We start from the raw sequence: 20606 nt of genomic DNA on the forward strand, positions 1-20606 counted from the left end.
TTGCATTCTTTTAGGGTATGTGTATTCCCTCTATTGCAGTATCTTCATCTTTTGACCTGGCTGTGCTATTTCTCTAGGTAATAAGAAAGGTCAACTGACAGGCTGCAAGGTGATAGAAACATTTTGGCTAGCAGCGAGTAATAGTTTACTTGCCACTGAAATTTGCAACCAATTTAATGTTGAAAAAAAAATTAATTTGGGTACAGCAGCTTGTGAACTCGGGATACTTACTCATAAATCATGCCTTTACTGTGGTTCACCCTCTATCGTTATCTAACCAGCAAGTTAATATATACCAGTTGTGATGTTTCAGTGGCTTACGTTTGTAGTTAATTCTGGTGATGGTGTCTCTGTTCAGCATGCGGTTGAGGAATGCGTTGGAGTTCTCTGAGAGCTGAGAAATGACAGAGAGAGGGAGCGTAAATGATCTATTACACAAACAAGTGTACAAGATACACACAAATAATACATGCTCACAGACCTCCCGCCACCCCACCTTGTACCATTTACACTAAACAGGCTTGGCGTCGGTGAGTCAAATAGTTTGCATAAGGTGGGGTGATTTTCTTTTTTTTTTTAAGTGGTCCAATATGAAGATTGATATGTAGTTAGAATCCTGAAGATAATTTTTGTTGACCTGCCAACGGCTACACTGATAAGCAAAACATTATGACTGTCATGGTTGTGTGGTCTTGGTCAGCTAGGCTCACCTGTTTTCCATTCCCTGATTTGGCTTGTCATTTCTTCTCCTGCTTTGCCCCATGATTGCTCTATTTACCTGATTGCCCCTGCTCTACTCACCTGTTCTCCTTTCCCTGGTTGGCATTTCTGTTCCTGCCCTGCCCTACTCACCTGCGCCCAATCTCCCTGATTGGCTCCCCAACGTTATATATTTCCCCCTGGTTGCCCTGGCTCATTGTCGGCTTGTAAATGTTATGTATATGTTGACTTTTGGTAGCTGGATGCTTCATTCCCCCCTCTGTCCTGAGCCTTCCTTGCTGTCTGTTACCTACTGTTCCTGTCTCTGTACGTTGCTTTGCTTTATTAAAGCTCTGCTCTAGCCCAGCCTGTCTCCGCTGTCTGCATTTGGGTCTCTTCTCTTCCTGCTCTCGGCGTGACAGTGACCACTCCCAAGTGAACCGAATAATGATCATCATCTCCAAACAAGGACACATGTCAAAATCTGAGTGGATTAGAGGGTAACCGGACAACCGTTCTAAATGGCAAGGCTTGTGGGGTGCTCCTGGTCAGCAGTGGTGAGTACCTACTGACAGTGGTCTGAGGAGGGACAAACCAGCCACCGGGTATTGGGCACCCAAGGCGCATCGATGGCGAGGGCAATGAAAGATATCCCATCTGGTCCAAACCAACAGAGGGTCTACTGTAGCACAAGTCACAGTAAATTTTAATGATGGTTATGGGAGGAATGTGTCACAACACAAAGCACATCACAGCTTGCTGTGTATGGGACTGCATAGCCGCAGACCGGTCTGAGGAAAGCACCAGCACGTGAGTGTTGGAACTGGACCCTGGAGCAGTGTAAGAAGGTCTCCTGGTCCGATGAGTCCAGTTTTCTTTTAGATCATGTGGATTTACGTGTGCGTTGTTTACCTGGGGCAATGATGGACCAGGATGCACTGTGGGAAGACAAACTGGTGGAGGGGGAGTGATGCTCTGAGCAATGTCCTGCTGGGAAACCCTGGGTCCGGCCATTCATGTGGACATGAATTTGACATGAGCCACCTACCTAATCATCGTTGCAGACCAGGTACACCCCTTCATGGCAATGGTATTGCTTGATGGCCGTGGCCTCTTTTAGCAGGATAATGCACCCTGCCACACTGCACACACTGTCTGGGAATGGTTTGAGGAACATGATGAAGTTTTCAAGGTGTTGCCCTGGCCTCCAAACTTTTCAGACCTCAATCCAACTGAGTATCTGTGGGATGTGCTTGACCGACAAGTCCAATCCATAGACCTCGCAATGTACAGGACTTGAAGGATCTACTGCTAAGGTTTAGTGCCAAATACCACAGGACACCTTCGGGGGTCTTGTAGAGTCCATGCCTCAGTGGGTCGGCACTGTAGAGGACCGACATCATATTAGGCAGGTGGTCATAATGTTGTCGCTGATCAGTGTATGTTGATTCGTGGAAATTTCCCATACCGTCTAAACAATCAAAATCCGAGAGATGTATTTGAAATGAAACAAAGATACAAATGCTTTTGTATCTCAGCACCTTAACCACTGCCAACCAGGAACAAGCGTTTTAGCTGTTGATGTTGTATCTGTTGGTTAAGTTTTCCTGCAAGTTTGGTCTGCCATATCTGCTTATGAACCACCACTTGTTCGCTTCCTGTTCAAACGTGCTTCTAAATGCCTTATTCTTCTTGATTTGGCTGCTATGGCAGACATGTAAAAAGGAAAGTGCAATACACCTTTTCACAGGAAAGTTTTTCCCAACAGTAAATATAATAATGAGCAACGGCACATTCAAGATCTGGATCAAAAAGTACATTTGCTTGCCATATAAATCTTCAGGATCGTAGCTTCAATTGAATTCTGACAGTCTATCCATTTGCCTAGTTTTTACCTTTTGTAGCAGAAATTCACATTTTGCTGTAGCTAAGATGACAGCTATCCAGCTCGCTGTCACAATATGGATGCTTTTGACTATGTATAACATGGTATTCTTATGAATATTTGCTATGTATGCTCTTTGACGGAAACCAGTGTGGTTCATATAGGGCAAAATGAACTAGTAGCACCAAGTACAATCAGTTACAGGGATGCACGATGATATCGGCACAACATCGGTATCGGCTGATAAAAACTTCAGAAGCTAATTATCGGCATTGACAGATATGGCTGATGTATCTAGCCAATAAGGTGTCACATTATCAACATACTACTTCAAAATATCAGCTGTATGGAGGTATCTGAAACAGATAACAAAATTGTTACTTGCAATGCCTGTAAAGCATCAGTGATGCGAGCAGGGGTAAAACCACACTCCTTTATGCATCTTTAGAGCTGTCATCCTAAACATCAGAGTTTCTGAAAAGTAAGCAAGAAAAAAATGACACTGTGGCAGGATGAGGAAAAACACAGCAGACGAAGGCGAGTTTGATGTTTATTCCTCAACTCCAAAAACCAACTGCAGCAGGAACAACCCTGCACCGGCGAGCCCGGGTTCCTAAACCACGCCCCCAGCTCACAGTCCTGCTGGGTGAGAGGCATAGCCCCTAGTGTCCGCCACACAGACCCCCCCCCCCCGAACACCCAGAAGGGACTCCTGGAAAGAAAATTAGTGTCTCACTGGAGGCTTAAGCAGCCTGCCATAACGGCTGCGCCGTCCCTCAGCCGAAACAGTAGGTGAAACACAGTCCAAAGCCGGCTGAGAAGCAGAATGCTGAACCCGTGAAGACACTGCCGGGGTCCTGGAAGGAGGACGACCCCGACAGGGAACCTGGGCCAGAAACACAACTTCGCCTGCCACCCTGTGCGCCGGTTTAAGCCTATCAAGCGTGATACGCTCCCTACGCCCACCCATATCCAGCACAAAACCCTTAGGACCCGTCTCAAGAACCCGAAATGGGCCATCGTATGGGGGTTGGAGGGGCGAGCGGTGAGCATCATGCCGTACAAAAACAAAACGAGCCGACATGAGCTCCGCAGGCACGAACGACCGCGGAAAACAGTGGTGAATGGGGCCTGGAACCCGAGTGCTGTCGGACAAAAAAGGATAAACGGCCGGACGGGGTCGAGGAGCGGAACTCCCAGGCAAAAATTCCCCAGGGACGCGGAGCGGCTGACCGAGCACCAGCTCAGTGGGCGAAGCGTCGAGGTCCTCCTTAGGAACCGAACGCAACCCGAGCATAACCCAAGGTAAACGATCCACCCAGTTACCACCCGAGAGCGCAGCACACAGCGCTGCCTTGAGCGACCGGTGAAAACGTTCACACAAGCCGTTAGCTTGAGGATGATACGCGGTAGTGCGGTGTACCTGCACACCCAAGAATCGTGCAAGTGCCGACCAGAGCTCTGACACGAACTGGGGGCCCCTGTCTGAGGTGATATCTGACGGAGTGCCGAAACGGGCGACCCAGGAGGACAGAAAAGCGCGTGCAACATCCGAGGATGTTGTGGAGGATAGAGGGACAGCCTCTGGCCACCTGGTGGTCCGATCTGTCATTTTGAGCAGGTGCGTAAAACCCTGTGAAGAAGGTAGAGGGCTCACCAGGTCCACATGCACGTGGTCGAAACGTCTGGCTGGGATCGGAAACGGTTCGAGGGGCGACTTAGTGTGCTGGTGGACCTTAGCGCGCTGGCACGCTACACATGCAGCGGCCCACCCCTTTACGTCCTTGCGGAGGCCAGGCCAGACGAACTTGGAACCGACCAACTTCACCGACGCCCGAACTCCAGGGTGCGAGAGGGAGTGAATCGAATCGAAAACTCGACGGCGCCAGGCCACTGGAACAACGGGGCGGGGACGGCCGGTGGAGACATTGCAGAGGAGGGCAGGACTGCCTTCCTGCATCACAGCGTCCTCTAGCTTGAGGCTGGTACGCGTTGACCTAAGGGCAAGGACGTCCGGGTCGCTGGTCTGCTCGGCAGCCATAGCAGAGAAATCCACACCGAGGTGCACAGGACACACAAGCACACGCGACAGACAATCAGCAACAGGGTTGGACTTCCCGGCCACATGCTGAATGTCCGTTGTGAACTCGGAGATTGCCACTAGGTGGCGCTGCTGACGAGCAGACCACAGCTCAGTCACCTTGGACATGGCGAAGGTCAGCGGTTTATGATCCACATAAGCCGTGAATGGGCGACCCTCCAGCAGGAAGCGGAAATGCCGGGTTGCAAGGTGCAGTGCCAGCAACTCTCGGTCAAAAACGCTGTACTTGCGCTCGCTATCTCGCAGTTTGCGGCTAAAAAATGCGAGTGGCTGCCACGCTTTCGCCACACGCTGTTCAACCACAGCCCCCACGGCTATGTCAGACGCATCGGTGGTTAAAGCTATGGACGCCGTGGGTGTGGGGTGGGCTAGGAGGGCAGCGTTAGCCAGGGCGCACTTAGCTCCGTCAAAGGCCTGGACCTGTTCGGGAGTCCAGTCGACAGGGTCGTTAGCCTTCTTAAGCCGCAGGGCTTCGTAAAGTGGCTGAAGGAGGTGGGCAGCGCGAGGGAGGAAACGGTTATAGAAATTCACCATGCCTAAGAATTCCTGCAATGCCTTAACAGAGACTGGGCGGGGAAATTCCGCCACCGCTTGCACCTTAGAAGGCAACGGGACCGCGCCTTGCGGCGACCCAATAAGTCAATCACCGGCAGTCCAATCTGACATTTGGCCGGGTTGACTATCAGGCCGTGTTCGTCCAGACGACGGAAAACCTGTTTCAGGGGCGCCAGGTGCTCTTCAGCTGACGGACTGGCCACTAATATGTCGTCGAGATAAACGAACACGAAAGCAAGGCACGCAACACCGAGTCCATCAGCCTCTGAAAGGTTTGCGCTGCCCCCTTAAGCCAAAAGGCATGCGCATGAACTCAAAAAGCCCAAACGGGGTGATCACTGCGGTCTTGGGCACGTCCTCTGCGCGCACGGGAACCTGATGATAGCCGCGCACCAGGTCCACCTTAGAGAAAATAGTGGCACCTGCCAGGCGTATGGAAAAGTCCTGTATGTGTGGGATGGGATAGCGGTCATTGGCGGTGACGTTGTTCAGGCGGCGAAAGTCGCCGCAAGGCCGCCACGCCCCATCCGCCTTGGGCACCATGTGAAGCGGCGAGGCCCACGGGCTGTTGGAACGCCTCACTGTACCCAGACGCTCCATGATGGCGAACTCCTACTTAGCTGTAGCCAATTTTACCGCGTCGAGGCGCCGCGCGCGCGCAAAAACTGGCGGTCCCAGAGTGGGAATGAAATGTTGTACCCCGTGTTTAGTAACCGCGGTGGAAAGGGCAGGCGTAGTCACCGATGGAAAATCCGCCAGCAAACGCTGAAAAACATCCCCTAATACTAAAAAGTTAGCGTGTGTTAACGGCCCAGCTCCCCCTGTCTCGCACGGAAAAGTGGCGAAAGACACAGCATCAATTAAACGGCGGTTTGCAACATCAAAAAGCAGACCATTAGCACACAGAAAATCCGCGCCGATAATAGGAACAGTAATGGCGGCCACTACAAAGTCCCACTCAAAATGGCGCCCGTGGAAGCAAACAGTCACCAACCTTGTGCCAAACGTCGCAATGGACGAACCGTTAGCTGCACTTAAATGTGGGCCGCCGCCTTCGGCCGACCTGTCTGTCTTAGCAGGAGGGAGTAGGCTCTTTTGCGAGCCTGAGTCCACCAGAAACCGTCTTCCTGTATGTGTGGAGTTTCCCGCCGCCTCAAACGTGCACGGAGGGACGCAGCGCCTCGCCTTGCCGCCGAACCGCTGGTGGAAGAAACAGAGGCCGTTCCCGCGCCGTCTCCGGGCAGTCACTTCAGCCACCACTGCCGGGTCCGCGTCCTCCGACGCCGGTTGCAGAGGCTCCGATGCCACACTCTGCACAGAGAACCGTCTGGTAGCCAGCAGGACCCGATCGGCCTCCTCAGCCAAACCTCGGCAGTCACCAGCGGCCAGACACGGGGAGTTAGCCAAAGCCGCGCGCACAGGAGACGGGAGCTGGCGCAGGAAAACGTGCGGGAAAAGGAACCCACCTTCGTCTGAGCCTAGCAGCGACAGCGTATTGTCCATGAGATCCACAGCCGTCCCGTCGCCCAAACCGGACAGGGAAAGGATCCTATCTGCCCTCTCTGCGGCAGATAGGCTGTACCTCCGGAGCAGAAGATGTTTGAGGGCGACGTATTTACCGTGTTGCGGAGGGGCGCGCAACAGCTGCATGGCCCGGCGTGTGGACTGCTGGTCCAGCGCAGCGACGACCAAATAGTATCTGGAGTCGTCCGCGGAGATTCCACGCAGGTGGAACAGCGCCTCGACATGCTGGAACCACGAGGCCGGGTCGCTCTGCCAGAACTCTGGGAGTTTCACAGCCGCGGCGAGAACGGCCGGCTGTGAGAGTTGGGGTGGCGTAGCCGAAGTGGATTCACACTCCTCTTCTGCTCCAAACATGTTCAATTTGGAGTCACCAATGTGGCAGGATGAGGAAAAACACAGCAGACGAAGGCGAGTTTGATGTTTATTCCTCAACTCCAAAAACCAACTGCAGCAGGAACAACCCTGCACCGGCGAGCCCGGGGAACCTAAACCACGCCCCCAGCTCACAGTCCTGCTGGGTGAGAGGCATAGCCCCTAGTGTCCGCCACAACACCAGCAAAAACCTGTCAGCAGCCTCTACTTCAGCCATTTGACAAAGCTAAGAAATATAGTAGCGACCACCCAAAGGTGAAAGCCCTTAACAAAATCATTGAATTCATTGCTCTTGATAACCAGCCATTCACTCTCACTAGTGCAGTAACCGTTTAGATGTAATTCCCCCTCTGACCACAACGTGAGTTGCAATGGTAGCATGGCGCTGTTCGTGAAGACACAAACATACATACCCGAGATTTCTTCCATTTTAGTTGGATAACCATCAATCAATCAGTCAAGTTGCATTTTATATAGCGCTTTCTAGCTGCAAAAGCCACTCAAAGCGCTTTACAAATAATACAAACGAGTGAACGTCTACATTTGTAAAAGGATACATTTAGGCCAGAATAAAAGGACATGTTTTGCCTCTATCTACAACAAGTAAGCCATCACATTAAGAGTAATAGGTTAATTCTACTGCAGGAGAGACTTGGTGTTTTCTTCAACGAAATAAAAAAAACCGTGTATATAGTAAATGGAATGCATTTATAAAGCACTTTTCTAGGCTCCTGAACACTCAAAGTGCTTTACAGGGTATGCCTCACATTCACCCATTCTCACACACATTCATACACTAATGGTGGAGGCTGCCATGCAAGGTGCCAACCTGCTCATCAGGAGCAGTTAGGGGTTCAGTGTCTTGCTCAAGAACATTTTGACACACTCTCTGGAGGAGCCGGGGATCGAAGCAGCGACCTTCCGATTACTAGACAACCTGCTCTACTTCCTGAGCCATGTTGCTCCATGCCACTCCTATATATATCCGTAATGGCATTGGCAATCAGCCAAAATGAGTTCTAAAATATCGGCATATTGGCAAAAATGCAATATCATGCATCCCTATTAACTATTTCCACGCTTTGCTTAGTTCATTAAATTTTATTGTTACTGCCTGATAAATCTTACATTAACTTTCAAAATAATACTTTATAGACCTTCTGTTTAGACTGCACTAGAGCCGACAGTGAACAAATATGGTAGGGTGAGAGAGAGCGAGAGAGATAGAGAGAGAGAGAGATAGAGCTCGTCATGCCACATAGTTATGAAATTGACTGGAACAGTGTTTGGGAACACATTCTTAATATTTGCATATGTGCGTCAGCTAATCTATTCTATTCATACCAACCTTGATAAAGATGGAGACCACAGCGATACCATGGGGGCTCCTGGCTGCTTCACTGTAGTTGGCATACAGATCCTGGTTATAATGGATCAGTTGAACCTGAGACAAACGGTGAGGGGAGAGGGGTGAAAATTGTACGGGCAAGAACGAAAGAGAGAGGAGGAGAGTGAGAGAGAGAGACTTTGCTGAAGAGAGACATGCTGAAGAAAAGTTCATCAATTAATATTGAGCTTTTGGATTGTTAAGACAGAGATAAACATCTAGAACAAGAGAAATACCTTCATAAAGAAGACTGATAGCTGGGAAACCTTAAGTGTCGGCTCAGTTTATCCAACTTTGATTTGCAAAGTGAAGCAACTAACGTTACTGGCTAGCTAGCTAACTAGTTCGCTCCTACACAAGCTTTTTCTAATCTTCCTGTGCTGTGAGCCTCAGCTTCCCACTTAAAACACACACACACACACACACACACACACATATATATATATATATATATATATATATATATATATATATATATATTAGCAGCTGATGACTGTGTGACGCACAAAACAGGCCTGTACTGCAATGTATTAAAACTTTTTTTTCTTTTCCTGCATCTGTATTGATATTCCGCTCCTCATTACTTGAGCACTTATAACAACACCATTGACAGTTTTGGGGGGGGGGGACGCTATATATATAAAGAACAAAGCTATTTTTTTCTTATCAAACCAAGCATGAAATAACACCCTATCTACAAGAAATTTACTTTCTAATATTAGTTGCCGGCTGAAAACACAAAAACAAAAAAAACTTTACACTAGTCAGCTAAACATTTGAATTTTGCTTATTCGGCTCCGGCAACAACATGGCCACTGGGACAGCAGCAGTAGTGGGTACTGTGTTCTCCTGCTTTTTGACTACCCAGAGGAGATAAAATTAGAGTACGGAAGAATACAGTTCAGATGCAGAGTCCAAAAAGAATACCCAGGGACTTTGTATGCTGATCACTCTAATAACACTGGTGTTGTTACTAACTTGCTCTTTAATACTGAGTATGTCACTGCATGGCATACAGCCATTTCAAAGCACTACAGCTTCATCTCCCAAGAGGGATATTCAAGGGAAGACAAAATCAGACCTTTGAGGATGAAGACAAGGACCAAGAGAGAAGGCTCCTGACTGTCAACTTTTACCAAAATGGTACAGTCATCGTGCAGGGTAATGAAGCTGCCTTGGTTCCTTTAGACAGGACTTGCCCAATCTGGAGGAAATGGCAGCATCTAAAAAGAATCCAGGAAGCATTCTGAGCTCTCCCATTACCACAGGCACCCTCCGATAGCTGACAGCCAGGTCCACAGCACTGCTCAAAGCTCCCCCATGCCTGGCCGTGATAACCAGCATACAGACCACCACACTGTCAGCCTCCTGAGAGACGGTCTGGCTCTACTTGAAGTGGAGCTCACTGAGCTGAGAGAATAGCTGCTCTCCACCAGCACCATACCACACCCTGACCTCCAGGAACAACTCAGCCAGTGTAAGCATCAGCTGGAGACTGTTACACAAGAGCTGAATGAACAGATTTCTGGGGGGCGTCTGGGTAGCGTAGTGGTCTATTCCATTGCCTACCAATACAGGGATCGCTGGTTCAAATCCCCGTGTTACCTCCGGCTTGGTCGGGTGTCCCTGCAGACGCAATTGGCTGTGTGTGCAAGTGGGAAGCCTACAAATTTGTTGAGAGTGATGTAGGGGGTAAAACATGTGATATTATGATTAATGAATTGGCTACGATACTAGAAAAGTCCTCTCTCCCTGGTGTAAGTCTCCATTATCAGGAGATGAAATGCCTACTCTTTGCAGATGACCTGGTTCTGCTGTCCCCACAGCAGATGGCCTACAACAGAGCCTGGATCTGTTACAACATTACTGTCAGACCTGCGCCCTGAAAGTAAACCCCAAAGGACCAAAATAATGATATTCCAAAAAAGGCCCAAATCTCAGGATGTTCTATCATAGTTCTCAATTGGTACAAAACATGTAGCGTACTGCACATATTGCACCTATCGAGGATTAAAACTAAGTTCAACTGGACATTTTAATGAAGCAGTTCATGAGATGAGAGAGAAAGCATGCCGTGCTTTCGATGCCATAAAACATATACAACAGAAATACCAATTCGAATTTGGTTAAAATTATTTGAGTGTTATTGAAACAATTGCACTCTATGGCAGTGAAGTATGGGGTCCACTTACAAAGCAAGACTTTACTCAATGGGACGAACACTCCACTGAGACCCTGCATGCAGAGTTCTGTAAGATTCTCCTACATGTCCAGAGGAAAGCTACACACAATGCATGCAGGGCAGAATTAGGCCAATACCTACTAATGCTAAAAATACAAAATAGGGGAATTAACTTTTGAACACCTAAAATTAAGCGACTCACTCTCATATCATTACCAGGCCCTGCAATGCCAAGAGCTGAGGAGTAATAGAAACCCCCTTAGCCAACTGGTCCTGAGGCTGAGACCAAAAAGCTGCTCCAATTACATACCTCAGGAACAGAACACATCACCAATCAGACTCAATCCAATTACAAAACAGTTAAAACAAAACTACATCACCTAAAACAAACAAAAACACAGAGCAAAATGCAGTGCTATCCGACTCTAAATCAACAGACAGTACACCATAGCAGATTATTTGAGCATGGTGACTGATCCATAACTAAAAAGAACCTTGACAGTGTGCAGACTGAGGGAGCACAGCCTTGTTATTGAAACTGGTAGACAGAGGACAAACTTGCTCCTTGCAGAGCAAAGGCTGTGCAGTCAGTGCACTTTCAGTGAGCCTGAAACAGAGCTATACCTCCTCACCACATGGGAAAAGTATAAACATCTTACATAAGCACATTTTTAAAAAATGCCTATTAATAACCAAATGTTTTCTTAATCTATTAGATGAAGAAAAAAACACCAGTCCTATTAGGGGAAGGCCCACAGAGCCGTAAGTTAGCAGCAGTCACTGAGGGACAGACACCTGACACATCTTCATTTATTCATTCATTATCCAAACTGCTTATCCTTACTCAGGGTCGCAGGGATGCTGGAGCCTATACTGGCAGTCATTGGGCAGCAGGTGGGGAGACACCCTGGACAGGCCACCAGACCATCACAGGGTGCGCGCACACACACACACACACACACACACACACACACACACACACACACACACACACACACACATTCACACCTAGGGACAATTTAGAATGGCCGATTCACCTGACCTAGATGTCATTGTACTGTGGGAGGAAACCGGAACACCTCGAGGAAACGCACGCAGACACAGGGGTAACATGCAAACTCCACACAGAGGATGACCCAGGATGACACCCAAGGTTGGACTACCCCAGGGATTGAACCCAATACCTTCTTGCTGTGAGGGGACTGCACTAACCACTGCACCACCCTCCTGACACACCTTGTAGCTATTATTTATTTTTTGATGGATTTTTCTCCCCAATTGTACCCAGCCAATTACCCCACTCTTCTGAGCCATGCTGGTTGCTGCTCCACCCCCTCTGCTGATCCGGGGAGGGCTGCAGACTACCATATGCCTTATCCGATACATGTGAAGTCGCCAGCTGCTTCTTTTCACCTGACAGTGAGGAGTTTTCTAATTAATCTTTAGCTTTTCATTGTTTAAACGCTTGCTTTTGCAATACGTACATTATGACAACGGCCTGAGTGGAACCAAAAGAGGCAGCTCAGAGGCAGTGGAATCTGTAGTTGCCAGGAGGGTGGATTTATTGTCAAAATGAAACAAGGAAAAACACAAGAATAAAGTGTATTGTGTATGGTGCGTTGTTCGTCTTGTTTGTGGGATGTGTGTTGACCAGCGGGTTGTGTGTAAGTATTTACTCTACGTGTGGTGTGGTATGTAAACGGCATGTCCAATGTATGAAATGTGCATGTAGGGAAAGGTGTCCGTGGTCCGTGATCCAAGAGAAGTCCGAGCGTGGTTTTCCAGGGTCCGTAATCCGTGAGAGAGAGTGAGTCCTTTAGAGGTCCAAAACCAAAAGCTGGGAGTGAGAGGTTAGGTTCTGTGGGAGAGGGCAGAGCTTGAGGGGCTCTTGAGCAGACAGGGAAAACAGGATTAAACGGGGCACCAGAAGACATGAAGGAAAACTTGGGTTGACAATTTGACTAGAAGGCACGAGTAAACTAGGTAGGCTAGACAATGTTACTGACTGTCACTTAGGCACGTTCTGGCCACAACACAATGGGTTGGCTGGGGTCTTGTAGATTGGTGATGAGCTGATCACTTGCAGGTGACGTCTGCGTCTATGACACTCTAAGACGGTAGGACGGTAGGCAGGGGCTGGGACCCGACGCCGGTTGGTGCCGCTCCACAGATCTAATCAGAGTGGTACGGGCAGCCTTTCAGACGTGGAAACACCGGTGGAGATGGGCACTGATGGACGGGACTGCAGCCTCCAACTCCTGATGGGGAATCATAGGGGGTTGGTAACCAAGCGAGCACTCGAAAGGAGACATACCCGTGGCTGTGTTGGTCATGGAGTTGAGGGCGTACTCAACCCATGGTAGAGGTTTGCTCCACGAGGCGGGGTTGCTGGTGGTCACACAATACAGGGCCACCTGGAGGCACTGGTTCACCCGCTCTGCCTGCCAATTGGTCTGGGGGTTGTACCAGGAGGACAGGCTGACTGTGGCCACAATCCGCTTACAGAAGGCCTGCCACAGCTGGGAAGTGAACTGGGGACCACGGTCAGAAACAGTGTCCTAGGGGATGCCATGTAGGTGGACGACATGGATGACCAGGAGGTCCGCTGTCTCGACTGAGGAGGGGAGTTTGGGGAGAGCCACAAAATGAACAACTTTGGAAAACTGGTCAACGATGGTCAAAACGACGGTGTTACCTTGGGACATGGGGAGACCAGTCACGAAGTCCAGGGTGAAGTGGGACCAGGGATAACTTGGAACCAGGAGGGGACATAGGAGACTCGCTGGGGGCCGATGAATGGTCTTATTGTGGGCGCAGGTGGTACAAGCAGTGACAAACTCCTTCGTGTCCGCCTCCATGGAGGGCCACCAAAAGCGCCGGCGGATGAATGACAATGTCCTATGAGTGCCAGGGTGACAGGTGAAGCGACTGGAGTGGGCCAACTCGAGCATCTGGGAACGCACGGAGGTGGGCACAAAGAGGCAGTGCGGGGGTCCGTTGACTGGGTTGGGCTGAGCAAGCTGGGCCATTCTAACCACGGAGTCAATAGCCCAGATGACGACACCCACCACCCGGGCCAGAGGAAGGATGGTATCAGGAGTGCCCTGGGCTTCCCCCAGGAACAGACGGGAGATTGTGTCAGCCTTGATGTTGCAGGAACCTGGGCGGTAGGTGAGGGTGAAATTGAACTGGCTGAAGAAGAGGGCCCAGCCTGCTTGGGCGGAATTCAGCCTTTTTGCCGCCCTGACATAGGTCAGATTCTTGTGAGCAGACCAAACACAGAACGGCTCTTGAGCCTCCCTCTAGCCAGTGTCTCCACTCCTCCAAAGCCGCGAAGACAGCCAACAACTCCCGATTCCCTATGTCATGGCTATGTTCTGCAAGAGTGAAGTGCCGGGACAAGAAGGCACATGGGTGGGCCTTCTGGTCCTCCTCCAATCGCTGGGAGAGGACAGCTCCAATGTCCGTGTCCGATGCGTCTACCTCCACAATGAACTGCCGAGATGGATCTGGGTGGATGAGCACAGGAGCCGCCGTGAACAGGCTCTTCAGGGCCTGGAAGGTGGTCTCCACCTCCGGGGTCTAGGGGAAGCGGTGGAGGGTGGAGGTGAGAGGAGCAGGCACTCGGCTGAATCCCCCTATGAACCGCCTGTGAAAGTTGGCAAACCCCAGGAAGTGCCATAGCTGCTAATGGTCGTTGGGCCTGGGCCACTCCTCCACCACCTTCATTTTCCTCGGGTCCACCCCATCTCCACGATCTGCCCAAGGAATTCCACGGAGGCGGCATGAAACAGGCTCTTTTCTGCCTTGACGAAGAGCCTGTTCTCCAGCAGTCACTGGAGGACCAGGCGGATGCGCTGGTGGTGTTCCCTCTCTGTTCTGGAGAACACGAGGATGTCGTCCAGGAACACCACCATGAACACGTTAATTATGTCTCTGAGGAGGTCCTTAACTAGAGCCTGGAAGACGGTGGGGACGTTGGTGAGCCTGAAAGGCATCACCAAATACTCAAGGTGGCCAAAATGGGTGGTTGAATGCTGATTTCCAATCGTTGCCCTCCCTGATGCACACAAGCTGGTAGGCACTGTGGAGGTCCAGATTGGTAAAGATGGTAGCGTAGGTGATGGGCTCGAAGGTGGAGCTCATGAGGGCTAACGGGTATTTATTCTTGACAGTGATGTCATTTAACTGCCGGTAATCTATGCATGGTCGGAGATCTCCACCCTTCTTCACGAAGAAGAACCCTGCTGCCACTGGGGATGAGGAATGGCGGATGATACCTGAAGCCAGGGACTCCGTGATGTAGTCCTGCATAGCCTGCTTCTCAGGCAGTGAGAGGTTGTATAACCGTCTGGAGGGAAGAGCAGCCCCAGGGAGGAGTTAAATGGCGCAGTCATAAGGCTGATGTGGAGAAAGGGAGAGGGCGCATTCCTTACTGAACACAATGGCCAGGTCGTGGTAGCTGGAGGGGACTCCAGTGAGGTCAGGGGGAGAAGGCTCGGGCTTGGGACCACTGGACAGGGAGGGAGCTGACCAGAGGCAGTTGGCGTGGCATGCAACACTCCACCCCAGGATCCTAGAAGTAACCCAACAGACCTGGGGGTTATGTCTCTCAAGCCAGGGTCTACCTAACATGAGAGCGGCTGTGGGAGCCGGGTAGTCTCGACATGATTGCTGGAGAGAGAGTCAGTACTGTGAGTGATAGCCCCAAGGGAGTGACCATCCAAGGCCTGAGTGGTAAGGGGTGTGTCTAGGGGAACGTGAGGGATACCAGCCTGCCAGACCAGCGTGGCATCGATGAAACACTCGTCTGCCCCAGAATCTAGGGGAGCGCTGACAGTGAGAGTTTGTTGGTGCCATGAGAGGAGAGTGGGGAAGAGCCTCTTGTGAGTAGGCCTGTTCTGGGGGAGTGTCGTCAGGCTTACTAGGACTCCCCTAGCTAGTAAGTCCTGTCTTTCTGGGTGCATAGGACAACCCTGGATGTAGTGCCCAGACTGTCCACAGTACAAGCAGAGGCAGTCCCGGAACCACTGGTCACGCTCCTCGAGGGGGAGACGTGACCGGCCCACCTGCATGGGCTCCTCCTCAGCCCTGGAGGGACAGGAGGCAGCATGAAGATACTATGGGATGCAGGGGAATAAGGGCTGCTACTGGACCTACCTAACATGGGGGCTGACTTTTGAGGAGGGATGGAGGAATGCTGACTACACTGACTACGCTGCTTGCGCAGGCACTGAGCCATCATAAGAGCCAGATCGACTAAGGCATTATAGGAATCGGGTCTGTCTCTTATAATCCCGTCCTTGACTGCCTCACTAAGCCCTCGCCTATACATGCTCAGAAGCACCTTATCCCTCCACCCACTATCAGCGGCGAGAATATGGAATTCAACAGTGTAGTCAGCAACTGAACGAGAACCCTGTTGGACAATATGGAGGTGTGTGGCTGCATCCTGGCCATATACAGGGTGATCAAAGACATACTTTAACTCCCTACGGAAAGCTACATAGTCAGTGGTTAGCACACTATTCTCGTCTACTGCAGCGGTGGCCCATTTAAGAGCCCTACCAGACAACAGTGATGTAATAAATGCTACCTTGGCACCCTCTGATCTGAATTGACTAGGTTGGTGAGTAAATGCTAATTCACATTGAACAATAAATCCACGACATAAGTCGAAATCTCCCTCGAAAGTCTTAGGACTAGCTAGATTGGGTTCCCTGCTATCTGGAGCTGCTGGAAAAATGGGGGCTACAGGGTGTACGTCAACTGACTGAGGGTTGTGATCAGGAGCGAGAGTTATGGGGGAGGCGCCACTTGGCGGGGACTGGAGGGCAGGTGTGGGAGCTTGAGCTGAGGTGTTGATGTTGAGGGAGGCTACAGCTCTGTCCAGCTGGTCGAGCCTCGGTGTAAGCTGAGAAAAAGCTGTCTCGAGTTGAGCTATTAGGCCGGTCAGGATAGTTTCATGTTGCTGGACCATCATGATGATAGCGGGGACCTTGGGTCTCGCTGAACCATCTGAACTGCCAGGTTCAATCTTGGCCAGAACGTACTGTTATGACAATGGCCGGAGCGGAATCAAAAGAGGCAGTTTAGAGGCAGCGGAATCTTTAGCCGCCGGGAGGGTGGATTTATAAACAAAAATTAAACAACGAAAAACACAAGAATAAAGTGGATTGTGTATGGTGCATTGTTCGTCTTGTTTGTGGGATGTGTGTCTAAACTATGTGTGATGAACAGCGGGTTGTGTGTCTAGGCTATGTGTAAGTATGTACTCTATGTGTGGTGTGGTGATGGTGTGTAAATGGCGTGTCCGCTGTATGAAATGTGCGTGCAGGCAAAGGTGTCCATGGTCCGTGATCCAAGAGAAAGTCCAAGAGAAGTCTGAGCGTGGTTTTCCAGGGTCCGTAATTCGTGAGAGAGAGTGAGTCCTTTAGAGGTCCAAAACCAAAAGCCGGGAGTTCCAGGTGAGAGCTTAGGGTCTGTGGGAGAGGGCAGAGCTCGAGGGGCTCTTGGGGAGACAGGGAAAACAGGATTAAACAGGGCTCGAGAAGACATGAAGGAAAACGTGGGTTGACAATTAGACTAGAAGGCACGAGTTAACTAGGTAGGCTAGACAACGTTACCGACTGTTGCTTAGGCACATTCTGGTCACGACACAATTAGTTGGCTGGGGTCTTGTAGATTGGTGATGAGCTGATCACTTGCAGGTGACGTCTGCGGTCTATGATGCTCTAAGAGCACACGCAGACGTGCCTGGTGTTTCAGAGACAGATGATGGAGATGTGCTTCGTGACCTCCCGGTGGACCCAGAGGGCTGAACCGCAGGAACATATAGCGTTATGTGATACCAATAAAGCCATTTGAATTGAAATTGAATTGAGAGAGTGAGAGAGAGAGAGAGAGAGAGAGAGAGAGAGAGAGAGAGAGAGAGAGAGAGAGAGAGAGAGAGAGAGAGAGATAATGTAAAGAGGATGTGATACATACATTGGAAGTGTTTGACTGCCCTTTAACAGTACCTTTTTTCTCCCTGGATAGTGTTTGCAAAGGACAGACACAATTGTGATAGATGCCTTTTTAAAGATGAAAACCCAGAGCCAGTCTCAATAAACCACAAACTCCAGACTGAAAATGATTTTCTCTTTCACGGTGCGGAAATTCAGTTTTTCATGTGCTTTATGAGAATACCAGTTTTGACAAGTTTGCTTCAAATTGACAAGGTTACTGGTTAATAAGAGATTGCTGGTTTTACAAAATAAATTAGGTTTGTGTGTGTGTGTGAGAGAGAGAGAGAGAGAGAGAGAGAGAGAGAGAGATATGAGTTTGTGCGTCTGTGTGTTCATCTCATGAGACTTCATTACCATTCTTTGTTGAATAATAATTTAGCCATTAATCATAATTAACTTTTTTCCCGTCTGTCAAGCTAGTAGCAATACGACATTAGCTTATTAAAACATGCCATCATGTTGAGGCATTGTGTTCAGTCTTTTTTTTGTGTGGGAAGGCAAACGTGTCTAAGATTGCGAGTCCAGAAAATTAATTTATTGTATGTGTTCAAAACTGTCACTTATATTTTGATGCATGTGTGTGTGGGTGTCTGAATGTGCTAATTAATTGCATATCCGAAAAACTGTTGGAAGTGTGTATGTGTGTCTATGGCTGTGGACATTGCACATATTTGCGTATCTGTATATGTCTTCGATCTAGTATATATTTTATTTTGTGTATGTGTCTTTCAGTCCTTGTTGGACACATGTACTTGCACAGCTTCACCCACTTGCAAGGTGCTGGAAATGGCGAACAACTGAAAAAAAAAATACCAGCTACTCTTATAGTGCTGAGGATGTTCCACTTTATCCTATTCAATTCTCTGTCATTCAATCTGTCTTTCTCTCTACGTATCTGTCCATTTGTCTAGTCTATTTGTTTGGTACTATAGCCACTATAATGGGCTGGTGTGTATCTTTCTTGTGATTTTTTTTCTCTTCCTGACTGCATCTTTCTCTCTCTTTGTCTACTCTGTCCATCTTCCTGCTTGCCTCAAGGTCTTTCTGTGTCTTTCAGCTGCTTTTTTGTCAGTATTTCCATTTTTTATGTGTGTGTGTATGTGGCCTTCTCTCTTACTTCTCCAGGAAAGCTCTGTCCATTGAGGAGGTGCTCTGAGCCCATGGAATCTTCACTCCCAAAATGGAGGCGAACCTCCTCCAGTCGGTAGCTGTAGCCCAACGGCCCACCCGAGATGTTCACCAGGTGGGCTTTGTCTGGCCGCAGGGACACGTGCTTCCCTGTGTTATACATTGTACCTCCCATCTAGAATTGAGGAGAGAGCAAGAGAGAGAGAGAGAGAGGGGGGGGTCAGGCAGTCTTGTAGTCTAGACCAGACAAGAGGAGACCAAGTCTGGACCAAATCTTCGGGGGGGCCGAGTCCAAGTCAAGTCTGAGACTGTGAGGTAGCAAGACCAATGGGGACAAAACATCTGTTAAGACTGATATCAAAACACAGCAAGTTCCATTAAACTCCATGACTGGAACTGCAGCAGTCTAACATCATAGTAGAAGTCAACATTTCATGACAACGTAAAATATATGTGGCACTGCTTTTCCCTCCGCCAAGGAAAGGCTTTTTCAAATTCCAATTTTCCAATGTTTCAGAGATTAGGAATAAAGCAATAAATACATTTGATTACATTGCCCTTTTTATTGATCTCATCAGATCAATAAAATGAAAAAGATTTAAAAAAAAGAAAAGAAAAAAAAGAAAGTAAATTAAAGTCTTACTCGACCGGTCTTGAAAACGTATCACCACAAGTTCACACTGTAATTGGACTGCATTTTACATCTCGCTTCTCTAACTACAACAGCCACTCAAAGCGCTTCACAATTAATGAATGACTCACATTCACCCACACACACACACATATACCAACGGCGGTGTCGATCATGCAAGGTAATAAACAACCAGCTCATCGGGAGCAGTTAGGGGTTAGGTGTCTTGCTCAGGAACACCTTGAGAAAGTTACCAGATGACCTGCTCCACCTCCTGAGCTACTGCTGCTCCAATGTCTAAGACCGGGTCAATGCTGAGTCATTCCAAGACAAGACCGAGACCTTCAAAATGCGGACTCGATAGTTGAGTCCATACTTGACTACCTCAACAAATCTCATGGATTGCCACCTTGTCGTGGTGAAGAAGCTTGCGTGTACTAATAATCCCAAGTGCTATGCCGTCTGGAGCGTGGCCCCTGGTAGGGCCACCCAAGGCAGATAGGTCAAGGGGGAGGTTCCAGATGAAGCGTGATCCAACAAAAACCGGAACTGATGGAAGATGTCTCCAGGTCACAATGGCAGTGAAGGTGGATGAATGCTGCAACAGAGGGTGGTCCCCAATCGTCTTGGTTCTCCATGCCATTAGACTCTGGCCACCCCCGGCCAAGGACCGTATGGTGGCTGCAGGTACATCATTCACTCCACATAAAAAGCTGTCACACGCAGGTGTCCCCCACATGGATACCCAAAAGGATCTAGGAGGACAGCCATACTCGACTCCAATGACCGCTGATGATGATGATGACCTCAACAAATGTATTCCGTTTCTGTGACCAGGGAAATGGGTTTGGCACGTTTTTTTGCTGGTTTGATGGTGTGGAGCAGGCTGTAGTTAAATTCCCTCTAGAGATTAACTGTAGTCATGTATACTGCCTCCTACTGCAACAAAGACACAACCAAAAGACTTGTATCAATGTGATTGATAGCAGCAGAAATGCTGATTTAATTAGCATTGGAAAGTGGTATGAAGACTGCCCCTCATATCAATATGGCCCATGATTACGACAGTATAGGAACTGCATCTTGGAATTGTATTTTATTCTTTATACCATATGGTATTTGTTAGACCAGAACA

General features: G+C 49.1%; 1 protein-coding gene across 1 annotated transcript in view; it reads right to left on the bottom strand.

Moving 5' to 3' along the window:
- Nucleotides 1–20606, bottom strand: part of LOC130119762 (carbonic anhydrase-related protein 10-like) — a 226491-nt gene that overhangs the window by 22201 nt on the left and 183684 nt on the right. The window contains exons 4-6 of the mRNA XM_056288365.1: nucleotides 18830–19015; nucleotides 8485–8580; nucleotides 322–394 (exon numbers count right to left, since the gene is read on the bottom strand). Of these exons, the coding sequence (XP_056144340.1) occupies nucleotides 322–394; nucleotides 8485–8580; nucleotides 18830–19015 (355 nt within the window). The remainder of the gene's footprint in view (nucleotides 1–321; nucleotides 395–8484; nucleotides 8581–18829; nucleotides 19016–20606) is intronic.

This window comes from Lampris incognitus, chromosome 10 (assembly GCF_029633865.1).
Source record: "Lampris incognitus isolate fLamInc1 chromosome 10, fLamInc1.hap2, whole genome shotgun sequence".
Taxonomy (NCBI): Eukaryota; Metazoa; Chordata; class Actinopteri; order Lampriformes; family Lampridae; genus Lampris; species Lampris incognitus.